This window comes from Danio aesculapii, chromosome 9 (genome assembly GCF_903798145.1).
Source record: "Danio aesculapii chromosome 9, fDanAes4.1, whole genome shotgun sequence".
NCBI classification, from domain to species: Eukaryota; Metazoa; Chordata; class Actinopteri; order Cypriniformes; family Danionidae; genus Danio; species Danio aesculapii.
Window position 1 is genome coordinate 49,454,980 of NC_079443.1, and position 15,033 is coordinate 49,470,012.

At 35.9% G+C, this 15,033-nt stretch overlaps 1 protein-coding gene across 1 annotated transcript; it reads left to right on the top strand.

Moving 5' to 3' along the window:
- The first annotated feature begins 1,272 nt into the window (after positions 1-1,272).
- On the top strand, positions 1,273-14,938 carry mettl5 (methyltransferase 5, N6-adenosine). Its single transcript, XM_056465922.1, has 8 exons — positions 1,273-1,489; positions 1,760-1,861; positions 8,589-8,703; positions 10,019-10,200; positions 11,084-11,166; positions 11,247-11,298; positions 14,647-14,696; positions 14,801-14,938. Exons 2-8 carry the CDS (start codon positions 1,762-1,764, stop codon positions 14,840-14,842), a joined length of 624 nt encoding a protein of 207 aa, XP_056321897.1. The 5' UTR covers positions 1,273-1,489; positions 1,760-1,761; the 3' UTR covers positions 14,843-14,938.
- Positions 14,939-15,033: the final 95 nt, after the last annotated feature.

A 15,033-nucleotide genomic window follows, 5' to 3' on the forward strand; every position in this document is an offset into this window, starting at 1 on the left:
ACGAGCAGTTGGACAGGTGTACCTAATAAAGTGGCAGGTGAGTGTATGTACATTGTAGATTTGTTTATTTTGTAGTAATAGCATCCAAATTCAGCATTTGAATTGAAAAAAGAAATTAAAAAGTGCAAAAATATTCATAATGTAAAAAAGGCTTGATTACATTCAAAAAATATGTGATTCTGGACAACAAAACCAGTTGAGCGGGTAGGTCTGGACAAATTTAAAGGCTTAACATCAAACACTTAAAGCATTTATTCTTAGTGGATTATTGACTCGGCAATATGTTAGGGTATATGATGGTACACTCTCAGAAATAAAGGTACGAGAGCTGTCACTGGGGTGGTACCTTTTTAAAAGGTACACATTTGTGCTTAAAGGGTTCATATTGGTACCTCAAAAGTATATATTAGTACCTACAAATTTTAAAAGGAAATCTTAAATTTTTTTACGTACTAATATGTACGTACTAATATGTAATCTTGAGGTATTAATATGGACCTTTTAGGTATAAATTTGTACCTTTTGAAAAGGTACCACCCCAGTGACAGCTCTCGTACCTTTATTTCAGTGAGTGGATATAAAACTATATAGAAATTACATATCGATTCAAAAAAATATATGAGTGTTATAGTTTCAACCTATATTTAGCACATATTTAAAATATATTTTGGCCCCCCCAAAATATGTTGGTGTTGGTATGGGTTTCCTCTGGGTGCTCCGATTTCTCCACAGTCGAAAGACATGCATTGAATAAGCTAAATTGGCCATAGTGTATGAGTGTGTATGGATATTTCCCAGTACTGGGTTGCAGTTGGAAGGGCATCCGCTATGTAAAACATATGCTGGATAAGTTGGCGGTTCATTCCCATATGGTGAACCCTGATAAATAAACAGACAAAGTCGAAAGCGAATGAATGACCAGAGGTTAAAATGCAAAAATAGTTGTTTTCAAACAGGTTTCCAAGTTAAGACAAACTTTAGCCTTGAGAACGAATCAAAATAATAGTTTTTACTACATTTAAAACCAAATAAATGTATTTTTAGTAAGCATATCATACTTCCAAAGCAATTATTTTCATCTCATTTTTCCAAGTAGTAGTTTAAAATGCAAACATATCTTTCCAAAGCCTAAAATGTGAGTAGAACTGTAAAAAAAAAATGAAGTTCTCTAAGCTGAAGGAAAATAAATGAATGAATGTACATGTAGGCGCTGCATGATAATAATCAGCCAGCAGATGGCATGAACGTGCTCTGAAGCAAAAAACAATCTCGCAAACGCAGAAGAAGAGCAAAACACACAAGCTAGTGCACTTTATATTCGATCTAATGTAAAATATCCACTAAAATAACAACAGAAGGCATCGGAAGACCCCCGTAACACATCTGTAACAATAACATTTCAGCTCAGAAACAGTCATGATTCGATTTACTATAGTGTGAAATACACAAACTCAGCTTGATATGAGCAGGATTAATTGATCATATTGAGGTAAAGTTGGTTTTATATTCGCACATTCGTTCATTTTAACGCTCCTTATATTGTTTACCACGCTAATTTGAATATTCGGTATGAAGTCGCTTATAAGTATGACTTCATAACAACATTAGCACTGTTTATTTGACTGTGAATAATGCTGCTAATACGATTTCCCTATTTAGAGTTTGCAAATAATACTCTTCTGAAATTATATTATTAAGGAGAAAGTCTGAATGTGTGAATATAATACCAACTTTACCTCAATATTGATCGTTTGTGTAGAAATGAAGCTGAAAGAGCTGGAGAGTTGCCTTCAGCAAGTGGATGGATTTGAGGAGCCCAAAATACTCCTGGAGCAGTATCCCACCAGCCCTCACATCGCAGGTAAGCGTTATAAATGGTTATTTTTAGAGATTTGTGACATGTAAATTGAGATAAAGTCGGTATTATACTCGCACGTTCGTTTTTTGTGAAGAGTGACACGGTCCCTATATTGTTTACCACGGTACTTTGAATATTAGGTCTGAAATTGCATATAAGCATGACTTCGAAACCACATTAGCACTATTTAACTGATTGGAAACCATGTTGTCACTGGTTGCTAATAAGATTTCCCTATTTATAATTAGTAGAGCACTTTTCTGAAACTATACTATTAGGGAGAAAGGATGAACACTGCGAGTATAAAACCAACTAACTTTAACGTTACCTCAATCATTTTAACTGATATCAGATCTGTGTTTGTGAATCTAGGCATTTGTCTGTTTTGTGAGGTGTTTTTATTTGCATTCCCGCATTTACATGACTTTAAGCAAACGATTAAATCCAACGACTTCTCCCTGACTAAAAAGCTGGATTTCCATGACATCTAATGAAGTGGAAAAAGCAGGCTGCTTTTGTGCTTTGCATAATATTAAAATAGTTTAAGCTTGAATATCATTTTGCATGACATCGATAGCCACAACGAGAACAAAAATCATCACTTACTGAGGATCATCTGAGGATCACTTACCTCAGGTTTGACGAAAGAAAATGCCTGAGGTACCTCCTTTTTGCGTAGCTGGAGTGCTTCCTCTCCCGTTTAGATTAGCTTGATAGTTTTACAAACTCTATATTTAGCATTTTTGTTGTTTTCTTTTCACACAAAGTCCTTCACATGGTCATTTAGAAGCCAATAAAGCTTTTAAAATATATTTATCCTATAATGATTGGAGCTAACAGGCACCGTCTGGTGACTGCCTTCGACTTAACTGCCAGTTGACTAGCAGGGAAGACGTAAAACGGAGCTAAAATATAGACTAACCACAATAATAAGCAGTCTATGGAATAGTATGTCTTTAGATTGGATTACTGTGTACAGTCATTGGCTGCTAATACGATCGGAGAAAGTCTGAATGTGTGAATATAAATTCAACTTTACCTCAATTGTAAATAGATGGAATAGACCTTGAAAAATTCCAGTTTGGGGTTAGGTTTGTCTTATATTCACACATTTGGACTTTCTCCTTAATATTATAATTTCTCAGAAATATTCTTTGCAAATTCTAAATAGTGAAATCCTATTAGCTGTCAATTACTATCAAAGTACAACATTGTTCACAGTCAATTAAATAGTGCTAATGTTAAAGAAGGAGAAATGGAAAGTTTTCAAAATTTAAGGGATAAGCTTGGGCTTACCAATCAAGATTTATTTTAAAGATATCTACAGCTAACAGATTATTATAATATAAAAGGGAAAATCAGAATAAACAATATCTCATCACTCACTAAAATGATGATGAATACCTATAACTACACGATAACTAAATTAATAATTAATCTCCTCTGTTTATGTGGTGTTGATAGGTCATGTGTCCCCGTCCACAATATATGTAAAAGTAAAATAGGATAAAGAATTAAAGACTAAAATTTAAGAATAGGACTAGTATGACATGTGGGAAATACACCAAACTACCACTTGTCCACAAGTTTGGAGGGAATTTTCCTGGAAATGCCTTATCCGTTTCTTTATGACACCCAAGATTAAAAGCAAACAGACCGCCAGACAACAAATGTGCTGGAGACAGTGTGGGCAGGCAGAAGCAGATCATACCCATATCTTCTGGAGCTGTGGGAAAATTCAACAGTTTTGGGATGATGTGCAGAATGTTATTTCTAAGGTGTTTGCATATAGGGTTCCTAGGACTGCTCTATTTTTGTTTTTGTGATTTATTAAAGACACTGTCCCCAGGGGTGACCAATATTTGTGTGAGATTCTTATTGTGACATGCAAACAGACTATAACAGGGAACTGGTTTAAAGACTCAACGTTGAAACATAAGCAGTAGTTTGAGATAACTGAAGAAATTTATGTAATGGAAAAACTGACATTTATATGGAGGATGAAAACTGATATTTTCAGGAAGGGTTGGGAAAAATGGCTGATTTATAGGGAAGATAAAGACATCCCCATTTAAGTAAAATGTAATTGGAAGAGATATAGCAATCTTATGCGTTTAGCTTTTTTCTTTTTCGTGTTTTTAGTTTTTACTCTTTCTACTCGCAAATTTATGTGTATATGTATGTATGTGTGTGTGTGTGTGTGTGTGTCTGTGTTTATATATATATATATATATAAACACACACACACACATATGTAATTATGTATGTGCATATGTGTAAGTAATTATATGTCTGCATGTTTGTTTTGTTTAGTTTTTGTCTTGTTAAATTATTGTTCTGTATTGTAAAAAATAAACAAAATAAAAAAGTTTTTTTAAAAAGAAGTGCTAATGTTGCTTTCAACATTACATGTGATTTCAGAAGTAGTGTGGTAAACAACAAAGGGACTGTGCCAGAAGTTTTTGCTTTGAGCTCATAATAGTATGTCATTACATTTAATCTGTATTAGCCTTTTTCAACTCTGCTTAGACAAGTTATGAATAGACAAGTTATTAATATTAAATATACCTGTTTGTTGTCTAGGACAGATGGCCTTGAGTGTGCTTTACTGCATATTTAATGAAAGTGTAGTCAGTGTCAACAGAAGTGTTTTGTGTAATGAGATACAAAGCATCTAATTAAATTACTTTTTTAGTAAAAACTAAAGTGAGGTAATACTGTTCATTTTTAGGTCATTTAATTAGTTACTTATAATGTAATTGCTTTAAATACTGTAAATAAATGTAACAGTTCTGTTTAAATCAATTGAATTTCATTTTTAGTTTTTGTTATACATATACATTTTGCTAAACTAAAGAAGGTCAAGATGACTAAACATGCTTAAGAAACCAAACTGAGTGAGAAATACTATCATGAAAATATAGAGTAGACATTCAGAGATTGTTTGTATATATTTACATATAGTATATATGTGTCATTTTTATAGTTTGCATAATACCATGATTTTTCAACTAAAGACTTATAGATTTGTCCAACAATTGCACATGCTTAAAAAATTAGGGCAAGTTTATTTATATAGCACATTTCATACACAGTGGCAATTGAAAGTGCTTTACATAAACAAGAATAAAAAAGTATAAGAAAATAAAAACAAATAATAAAAGTTATTAAAATGTGTTAAAACGGGTTATAAAAGAATGAAAAAGAAAAGAAAGACATACTAAGACATTTGTCAATGTATGTATGAATATGGTGTCATTAGTTTTGATGCGTGTAATGCTTAATACGCTTTTTATATAAAACTAAGGCTACGTTCACTCTGCAAGGCTTGGTGCTCAAATCTGATTTTTTTCTCAGATCTGATTTTTTGGATAGCTCTTCACATTGTTGTTATAAATGTGGCGAATATCAGATTTTTAATGTAAATGTTCATGGTCCTAAAAAGTGACTTGCATGCGCAAAAGTATAACTAAAAAGTGACTCGCATGCGCAAAAGTGTAACTAAAGTGACTCGCATGCGCAAAAGTATAACTAAAGTGACTCGCATGCGCAAAAGTATAACTAAAAAGTGACTCGCATGCGCAAAAGTATAACTAAAGTGACTCGCATGCGCAAAAGTGTAACTAAAAAGTTACTCGCATGCGCAAAAGTGTAACTAAAAAGTGACTCGCATGCGCAAAAGTGTAACTAAAGTGACTCGCATGCGCAAAAGTATAACTAAAGTGACTCGCATGCGCAAAAGTATAACTAAAGTGACTCGCATGCGCAAAAGTATAACTAAAGTGACTCGCATGCGCAAAAGTATAACTAAAGTGACTCGCATGCGCAAAAGTATAACTAAAGTGACTCGCATGCGCAAAAGTGTAACTAAAGTGACTCGCATGCGCAAAAGTATAACTAAAGTGACTCGCATGCGCAAAAGTGTAACTAAAAAGTGACTCGCATGCGCAAAAGTGTAACTGAAAAGTGACTCGCATGCGCAAAAGTATAACTAAAAAGTGACTCGCATGCGCAAAAGTGTAACTGAAAAGTGACTCGCATGCGCAAAAGTATAACTGAAAAGTGACTCGCATGCGCAAAAGTGTAACTAAAAAGTGACTCGCATGCGCAAAAGTATAACTAAAGTGACTCGCATGCGCAAAAGTATAACTAAAGTGACTCGCATGCGCAAAAGTATAACTAAAGTGACTCGCATGCGCAAAAGTGTAACTAAAAAGTGACTCGCATGCGCAAAAGTGTAACTAAAGTGACTCGCATGCGCAAAAGTATAACTAAAGTGACTCGCATGCGCAAAAGTGTAACTAAAAAGTGACTCGCATGCGCAAAAGTGTAACTAAAGTGACTCGCATGCGCAAAAGTATAACTAAAGTGACTCGCATGCGCAAAAGTATAACTAAAGTGACTCGCATGCGCAAAAGTGTAACTAAAAAGTGACTCGCATGCGCAAAAGTGTAACTAAAGTGACTCGCATGCGCAAAAGTATAACTAAAGTGACTCGCATGCGCAAAAGTGTAACTAAAAAGTGACTCGCATGCGCAAAAAGTGTAACTAAAGTGACTCGCATGCGCAAAAGTATAACTAAAGTGACTCGCATGCGCAAAAGTATAACTAAAAAGTGACTCGCATGCGCAAAAGTGTAACTAAAAAGTGACTCGCATGCGCAAAAGTATAACTAAAGTGACTCGCATGCGCAAAAGTGTAACTAAAGTGACTCGCATGCGCAAAAGTATAACTAAAGTGACTCGCATGCGCAAAAGTGTAACTAAAAGTGACTCGCATGCGCAAAAGTGTAACTGAAAAGTGACTCGCATGCGCAAAAGTATAACTAAAAAGTGACTCGCATGCGCAAAAGTGTAACTGAAAAGTGACTCGCATGCGCAAAAGTGTAACTAAAAAGTGACTCGCATGCGCAAAAGTATAACTAAAGTGACTCGCATGCGCAAAAGTATAACTAAAGTGACTCGCATGCGCAAAAGTGTAACTAAAAAGTGACTCGCATGCGCAAAAGTGTAACTAAAGTGACTCGCATGCGCAAAAGTATAACTAAAGTGACTCGCATGCGCAAAAGTGTAACTAAAAAGTGACTCGCATGCGCAAAAGTGTAACTAAAGTGACTCGCATGCGCAAAAGTATAACTAAAGTGACTCGCATGCGCAAAAGTATAACTAAAAAGTGACTCGCATGCGCAAAAGTGTAACTAAAAAGTGACTCGCATGCGCAAAAGTGTAACTAAAGTGACTCGCATGCGCAAAAGTATAACTAAAGTGACTCGCATGCGCAAAAGTATAACTAAAGTGACTCGCATGCGCAAAAGTGTAACTGAAAAGTGACTCGCATGCGCAAAAGTGTAACTGAAAAGTGACTCGCATGCGCAAAAGTGTAACTAAAGTGACTCGCATGCGCAAAAGTATAACTAAAGTGACTCGCATGCGCAAAAGTATAACTAAAGTGACTCGCATGCGCAAAAGTATAACTAAAGTGACTCGCATGCGCAAAAGTGTAACTAAAAAGTGACTCGCATGCGCAAAAGTGTAACTAAAGTGACTCGCATGCGCAAAAGTGTAACTAAAGTGACTCGCATGCGCAAAAGTATAACTAAAGTGACTCGCATGCGCAAAAGTATAACTAAAGTGACTCGCATGCGCAAAAGTATAACTAAAGTGACTCGCATGCGCAAAAGTATAACTTCTCACAGCACAAAATTAAGCACACAATGTATACGAAGTGAATAAAACAAGTTATCAGATTATGTTTAATATGATTATTGACGTTTTCACAGTTCTTTTTTTTATGAACTGTAAATTGTTGTTTTGCTACTACTAATGTGCATTTCAGTGTTTGAAACCTTAAATACATGTTTCAAAACCTCAAATACAAGTTCGTTGCGTGTCTCTCTGACCACCGGTGTGTAGTGAACTCATCAAGGGTTAATGGGGAATTGCTGGGCTCACGTCTGGTGTTGAAATTTATATTGTTTGCTGAGTTTGATAGCCTAGCCTACTGTTAATTCATTTTAATTTGTTATAAACAACATAGGCTCCAGTCAAAACTCATCAAAAGTAAAACTGAAATGTTGCCCACGGGCATATTGAAGGATTTTGTCCTTAACAACAAAATAATTTGGTTTTGTTAATGTATATTTATATATTATATGCAATTTTATCATGGTGGTATTTTTAACAAACAGTCCTTTTTTGGTTACATGTCAATACTGTAGTTAATGTTTGGTTAACTAGGGCCAGTTGTCAAAACAACTTTCAATTTTTGGGGTAAGGTATTTGCCCTGTGCTATTCACAAACCAGTATAGAATAATGACGTGTGTCGATTAAAAAGTATGTAAAAGTCGGATTTGATACCACATATGAAAGTGGCACAAATCGGAATTGAAAAGATCAGAATCCAAGCGCTTTGGGCTGTTCACACTGTCATGACGAAAACAGATCTGACTCGCATATGGGCAAAAAAATCTGACTCGAGCCATGTTTGTCTGCAGTGTAAATGTAGCTTAAAAGATCCTGTTTGACTCTAATGTAAAGAATTAATAGTTGAGGTATATAGAGATTTTATGTAGTGTTAAGTCAAGTAATTAAACTACTTAGAGTAATTAAGTTACTTTTCAGATAAAGTAATTTAAATACAATAGTAATTAGTAATTAAAGAAGAAACTTACCCAGCACTGAGTGTTGGATACTATTGAGTTGTCTTTTGTGTTTGTTTTTCTGACTGTAGGCTGTATGTTGTACACCATCCACAACACATTTGATGACATACAGAATAAACTGGTGGCAGATCTGGGCTGTGGATGTGGAGTTCTGTCTATAGGAGCTGCAGTCCTTGATGCTGGGTAAGATTAATTACCCATTAGTCATATCTGAAAGCTCTAAATGTGTTGATGTCATCTATGGACAAGAAATTATATTAAAAAATTATATATATATATATATATATATATATATATATATATATATATATATACAGTTGAAGTCAGAATTATTAGCCCCCCTGATTTATTAGACAGTCTGAGATTTTTTTAACACATTTCTAAACATAAAAGCTTTGATAACTCATTTCTAATAACTGATTTATTTTATCTTTGTCATGATGATAGCAAATAATATTTGACTAGATATTTTTCAAGACACTTCTATACAGCTTAAAGTGACATTTAAATGCTTAACTAGGTTAATTAGGGTAACTAGGCAGGTTAGGGTAATTAGGCAAGTCATTGTTTAATGATGGTTTGTTCTGTAGACTATCGAAAAAATATATATTTAGCTTAAAGGGGCAAATAATTTTTTCCTAAAATGGTGTTTAAAAAATTAAAAACTACTTGTATTCTAGCCGAAATAAGACTTTCTCCAGAAGAAAAAATATTATCAGACATACTGTGAAAATTTCCTTGCTCTGTTAAACATCATTTGGGAAATATTTAAAAAAAGAAAAAAAAAATTCAAAGGGGGGCTAATACTATATATATTGTTTTGATTAAAATGTTTCATGGTCAGATGACCAGATGAGTTTTCCTTTTTACACATCTAAAAGATATGAGGTTGAAATTTAAATAATTAAAGTACAATGCTATTAAGACTGGGGCGACATGGTGGCTCAGTGGGTTGCACTGTTGCCTCACAGCAAGAAAGTCACTGGTTCAAGTCCCGGCATTTCTGTGTGGAGTTCGCATGTTCTCCCTGTGTTGGCGTGGAGTTCCTCCAGGAGCTCCGGTTTCCTCCACAGTCCAAAGACATGCGGTATAGGTGAATTGAATAAACTAAATTGGCCGTAGTGTACGAGTGTGGGTGAATGAGTGTTTATGGGTGTTTCCCAATACTGGGTTGCGGCTGGAAGGGCATCCGCTGTGTAAAACATATGCTGGAATAGCGACCTCTGAAAAAGAGACTAAGCCGAAGGAAAATGAATGAATGCTATTCAGACTATGCTGTTTACCAGCAGTGTTTACAGTATAAAAGTAAATTCAACCAACATAATATCAAAGGAGGCATGACGTTTGTGTTAGGGAGGCCTAAAGAGTTAACGCATACAGTATTCTCAAATTGCGAGGAAAAAATATGGGATTGAATGGGTTAAGTACTTCCATGGTCTAAAATTACACCAATTTAAAAACAATATGAATCTGCATAACTATTTTCTGTCCTCACTAGCTTGTGTGTTGGATTTGACATCGATGAAGATGCCTTGGACATATTCAGAGGAAATGTTGAAGAGTTTGAACTGCCAAACATCGATGTGGTCCAGTGCGACGTGTGCTCGATTGGATCTTCTTATGCTAAGAAGTTTGACACGGTCATCATGAATCCGCCGTTCGGCACAAAACACAACCAGGGTAAGAGCTATTTTTAATTTGATGTTTATATTTGCAAAATACTTACCAACTCGGGCTCATTCTGAAAACGTACCTCTATATACATTTCTGGAGAGCGCCAAATACGTCCCAGGAGCTATGTTTTTTGCAGTTGTTTTCGTGAATCCACCAGAGGCCGCTGTGTGCGCTTTTTCAGATCTCAAATTTGCTGTTCTCCGTAAATCCACCAGAGGCCGCTGTCGACTGACTGACTGACCGATCGACTGACCCACCCTCCTCCTTCCCTAAACCCAGCCAATAGTATTTTAAAAAGCACCGATTGACCCGCCCAACCCTTCCCTAAACCCAACGGACAAATTTAAAAAGTAGTTCAGAAAAAAGAAAAGCCCTTACCTGATTTTGACCACATTTTACCACATTCTCACCCTGTTATTTACTCATTTATTGAATTTTTTGGCTTCTGTTTTTGTCTTACCCGCTTTCTGGAACCGTTCTTCACCGGACTCAAACCCCGTCGTCGTGGTCATCTCCTCTCTGCGTCTCAAGTCTACCGACGTACATGGCGAGCTAACTGGACAAACTAGTAAAAGCGGGAAAGCTGTCTTTATGGATTTAAGCAGTCGGCTGGTAAGCGTGAAAAAGAACGGCGTCATACCGCCCCGTGTTGTTCATTTTAAAGATGAAATGCAGCCATACTTTCCTCTGGTTACAAAATTCGCGATCTCCAGAAATGTATATAGGGCTACGTTTTCAGAATGAGCTTATGTTGATACTTACTGTTACTGAACAGGTTTTCTAGGTGGGTTCCCTTTTTATTTGCTGATATTTAATTTTTGTCAACTTCAAAACTATAGATTGAAAATAAATATATATAGTAATGATATAATCATTACTTTAACTTAAGGTATTGACATGCAGTTCCTGCAGACAGCGATTTCCATGGCAACCACAGCAGTGTATTCCCTTCACAAGACCTCAACACGAGATGTAAGTTGCCACATTATGTAAAAGCTTAACACCTTCAACTGTTCAAATATAAAAATATGAAGACTTGCATTTTCCTGCAGCACATTCAGAAGAAAGCAAAGGACTGGAAAGTGAAAATGGAAGTCATAGCAGGTAAAAATTCTTTGCATCAATAAATGCATTACTGTTTAAAAGTGTGAGTGTCGAAAGAGTTATGTGCTACTTTTATTTATCAATCATGAATTAATTGGATCAAAGTATAAAAGATTTTAAATAAATATTTGTTTAGAACTTAATTTGTTATGAAATCCTAATTGTTTTAAAAGGTTTTTTTCACAATAATTTAATATTATGCAGCTCGACTGTTTTCAGCATTGATAATATTTTCTTTCATTAATATTATCAACCGCTCAAGAAAAAAATGTCTATGCTGACAGTCAACAGTTGAGCTGCATATTACATTGTTGTGAAAACCTTAAGGGTGGCACGGTGGCTCAGTGGTTAGCACAAGCGCCTCACAGCAAGAAGGTCGCTGGTTCGAGTCCCAGCTGGTCCAGTTGGCATTTCTGTGTGGAGTTTGCATGTTCTCCCCGTGTTGGCGTGGGTTTCCTCTGGGTGCTCCGGTTTCCCCCACAGTGCAAACAAATGCGCTATAGGTGAACTGAATAAACTAAATTGGCCGTAGTGTATGTGTGTGAATGAATGTGTATGGGTGTTTCCCAGTATTGATTGCAGCTGGTAGGGCATCCGCTGCCTAAAACATATGCTGGATAAGTTGGCGGTTCATTCTGATGTGGCGACCCCTGATGAATAAAAGGACTAAGTCGAAGGAAAATGAATGAATGAAAACCTTAAAAAATGTATTTGAAATAATTATTTATTATGGATCAGTGGTATCAATTGATTCCTGAAAGACTAGAATAATGATGCTGAAAAATCTCTGCATGTTTGTATATGCAACTTTAATGATGTTAGGATAAAAAAATATTAAAAATATTACCAACCCCAAACTTCACAACAGCAGAATTGGGTCTTATTCATTTCCTTCTAGACTAAAAGCATTATGACATGCAATAAATGTGTAATAGATTCTTATTAATTTTCATCTAGACTGTAAAGCAGTGGTCCCCAACCTTTTTATCACCACAGACCGGTCAACGCTTGACAATTTTACAATGGACCAGGGGGTTGGGCGGTGGTTTGTAGGTTGCCAGCTGGCCATCAACCATTTTCTCAGAGGATGAGAAGCTGACAAAACATTGCTGCAGTTCTGATACACGTTTTGTTTATGGGGGAAATTACAAAGCACTGCAGTGTTTGGGTGCTCTGTGTTTGTCTGAGATAATTAGTCTACCGAAATGTTTATATTCCATACAAGCTAAAGCTGATCAGTCAGTTCTTGTCACGTGACTCGCGGTGGGCTCCCAACATTCATTCAGCTGTGAGTCTTGAAGGCTCAAGCGCTTCAAAACTGATTTAGCAAGCCGCACAAGCCCAGCACCTCCATTGGAAATAATGAACTTGCGCGAACTCTAGAAAAGACGCGATATGAGAACGTTATTTGTGATTGTTAAGTAGTTGATCTTCTTGCACAGACATGCTGGATTCAGCTGATTTGTTGACAAATGGATTGTGGATCCATTCCATGGCAGTGTGCGGGTCCTTCACTGGGCCTTTTCCACTTCTCAAAGACGCTTTCCAAAGACGTCTGTTTCTGACTCATTTTGCTGCTTGTGGGTTAAATTTGGGCAATCAAGTGACCGAGATGTAAGAGAGAGAATACGGTCCCTTTTCAAAATAAAAGATTGTTCAGACTCAGATGATAAAGCAGAAATAATTTATGATTTTTTGTGCGGCCCAGTTACAATTGATCCACGAACTGGTACAGGTCCACAGCCTGGTGGTTGAGGACCATTGCTGTAAAGCATTATCAATTCACCTTAACGCCGGTGAATAAAACCAAGACCACTTGTTGAAACACTTCCTCTCTCTCCCTCTGTCTAAAAATAAAACCAGAATTAAAAAAAGCACTTAAGCCTGTTTTATACTTCTGCATCGAGTGATTGTCGTGACCCGCAGCGCCTGCCTTGCTCGTAATCGTGCATTTATACTTCTGCGTGCTGTTTGTGTTGCTCTGTAATGGCACTTCTGAAACACTAGCTGGCAGTAGGATTTTATGTTCCTCTGTGTCGAGTTTCTTCACTGGTGTTTTGTTTTTTTTCTGAACACTACCTTAATGTACAAGTGGCTCAAACTCGCTCATTTTGAGGTCGGAACCGGCAGACGTTTAACAACTTTAATCATAAGACAACTTCGCAGGACTCGACACTTGCAAACACTCACTCCAACGGGTTTGCGCCGCTCTCGGTCCCATCCACACTCAGCGCTACCAAGTTGACCAATCACAGAGCTTGCGCTATGCATCGTTGCAATGTGTAGTTGCATTTTTTGAAAGGTGCACGTCAGCATCGCCAACCATTAGGCATGGGCTGATATAAGATTCTGACGGTATGATAACCTTGGATATAAATATCACAGTTTCATGGTATTATGATTACTGCTCTAAAATAAGTTCTTTTTAAATCTCTGGGTAAAAACAAAAACTTTTTTTCCTTTTGAACACAAAATATTTTCTTTTGAGAAACATTTCAAATATTTTGGAGCAGTAAACATGTCAGGCTAAATGAATTCTAGACTACTGCTGTCTTCATTTGTTTCAAAAACAGATTTGTTTACAATTTAAAACGGCCTCTTTAGATATCTTTTCTGCTGAAGATACTGTTGTCCTAAAAAACAAAACAAAAAAAAATGTGTAAATAAATTGTACACATACCTTAGGAACGGTATTGCAGAAAATTTTGACTGTTTTTTCCAAACCGCGGTATACCTCGAAAACTGTTATCGTCCCATGCCTAGTGACCATACACGCTTGCTTGACGCAGAAATATAAATCAGCCTTTACTCTAGGTCTAAATTCTCTCAGCACAAACAAGTTACTTTATATAACTAGCACTTCTTATGTGTATTGCCTCTTCTTGTTTAATCGCTGAATGCCTCCTCAATTGTAGACAAGCGTCTGCTAAATGACTAAATGTAAATATAAATGCGTGATATATTCTTATTAGTTTACTTCTAGATTGTAAAGCATTATGATGTCACTAATTTGTAATATATTCTTATTAATTTCCTTATAGCTGTAAAGCATTATGACATAATTAATGTATGATAGTGTAATATATTCTTATTCATTTCCTTATAGCTGTAAAGCATTATGACATAATTAATGTATGATAGTGTAATATATTCTTATTCATTTCCTTATAGCTGTAAAGCATTATGACATAATTAATGTATGATAGTGTAATATATTCTTATTCATTTCCTTATAGCTGTAAAGCATTATGACATAATTAATGTATGATAGTGTAATATATTCTTATTCATTTCCTTCTAGACTATAAAGCATTATGACATGTTATAAATGTGTGTTTTCCCTTCCAGAGCTTAGATACGACTTGCCGGCATCGTATAAGTTCCACAAAAAGAAGTCGGTAAGTCCGTTTTTTCATCCACAGACTGGTTCAGTTTCATTTTAGACATGATGTTCTTCACAGTATTAAAATCTAAATAATTGATCTTTTATATGTATACTTAGGTTGATATTCAAGTGGACTTCATTCGCTTCACTCCAACGTAAAGTTTTTGGGGGCAAATGAGAAGATTGTGTTTGCTTTGCAAAATTTTATTACAATTTTTTCAGTGTTTTAAAAATAAATTTTCCCAAATGAACATATTGTATATTTTTCGGCAGTTGAATACCAATATTTGCTGTAGGATTTACAAACACACTGTTGGAACATTATTTAGATTTGTGCTTTTCACATTTTG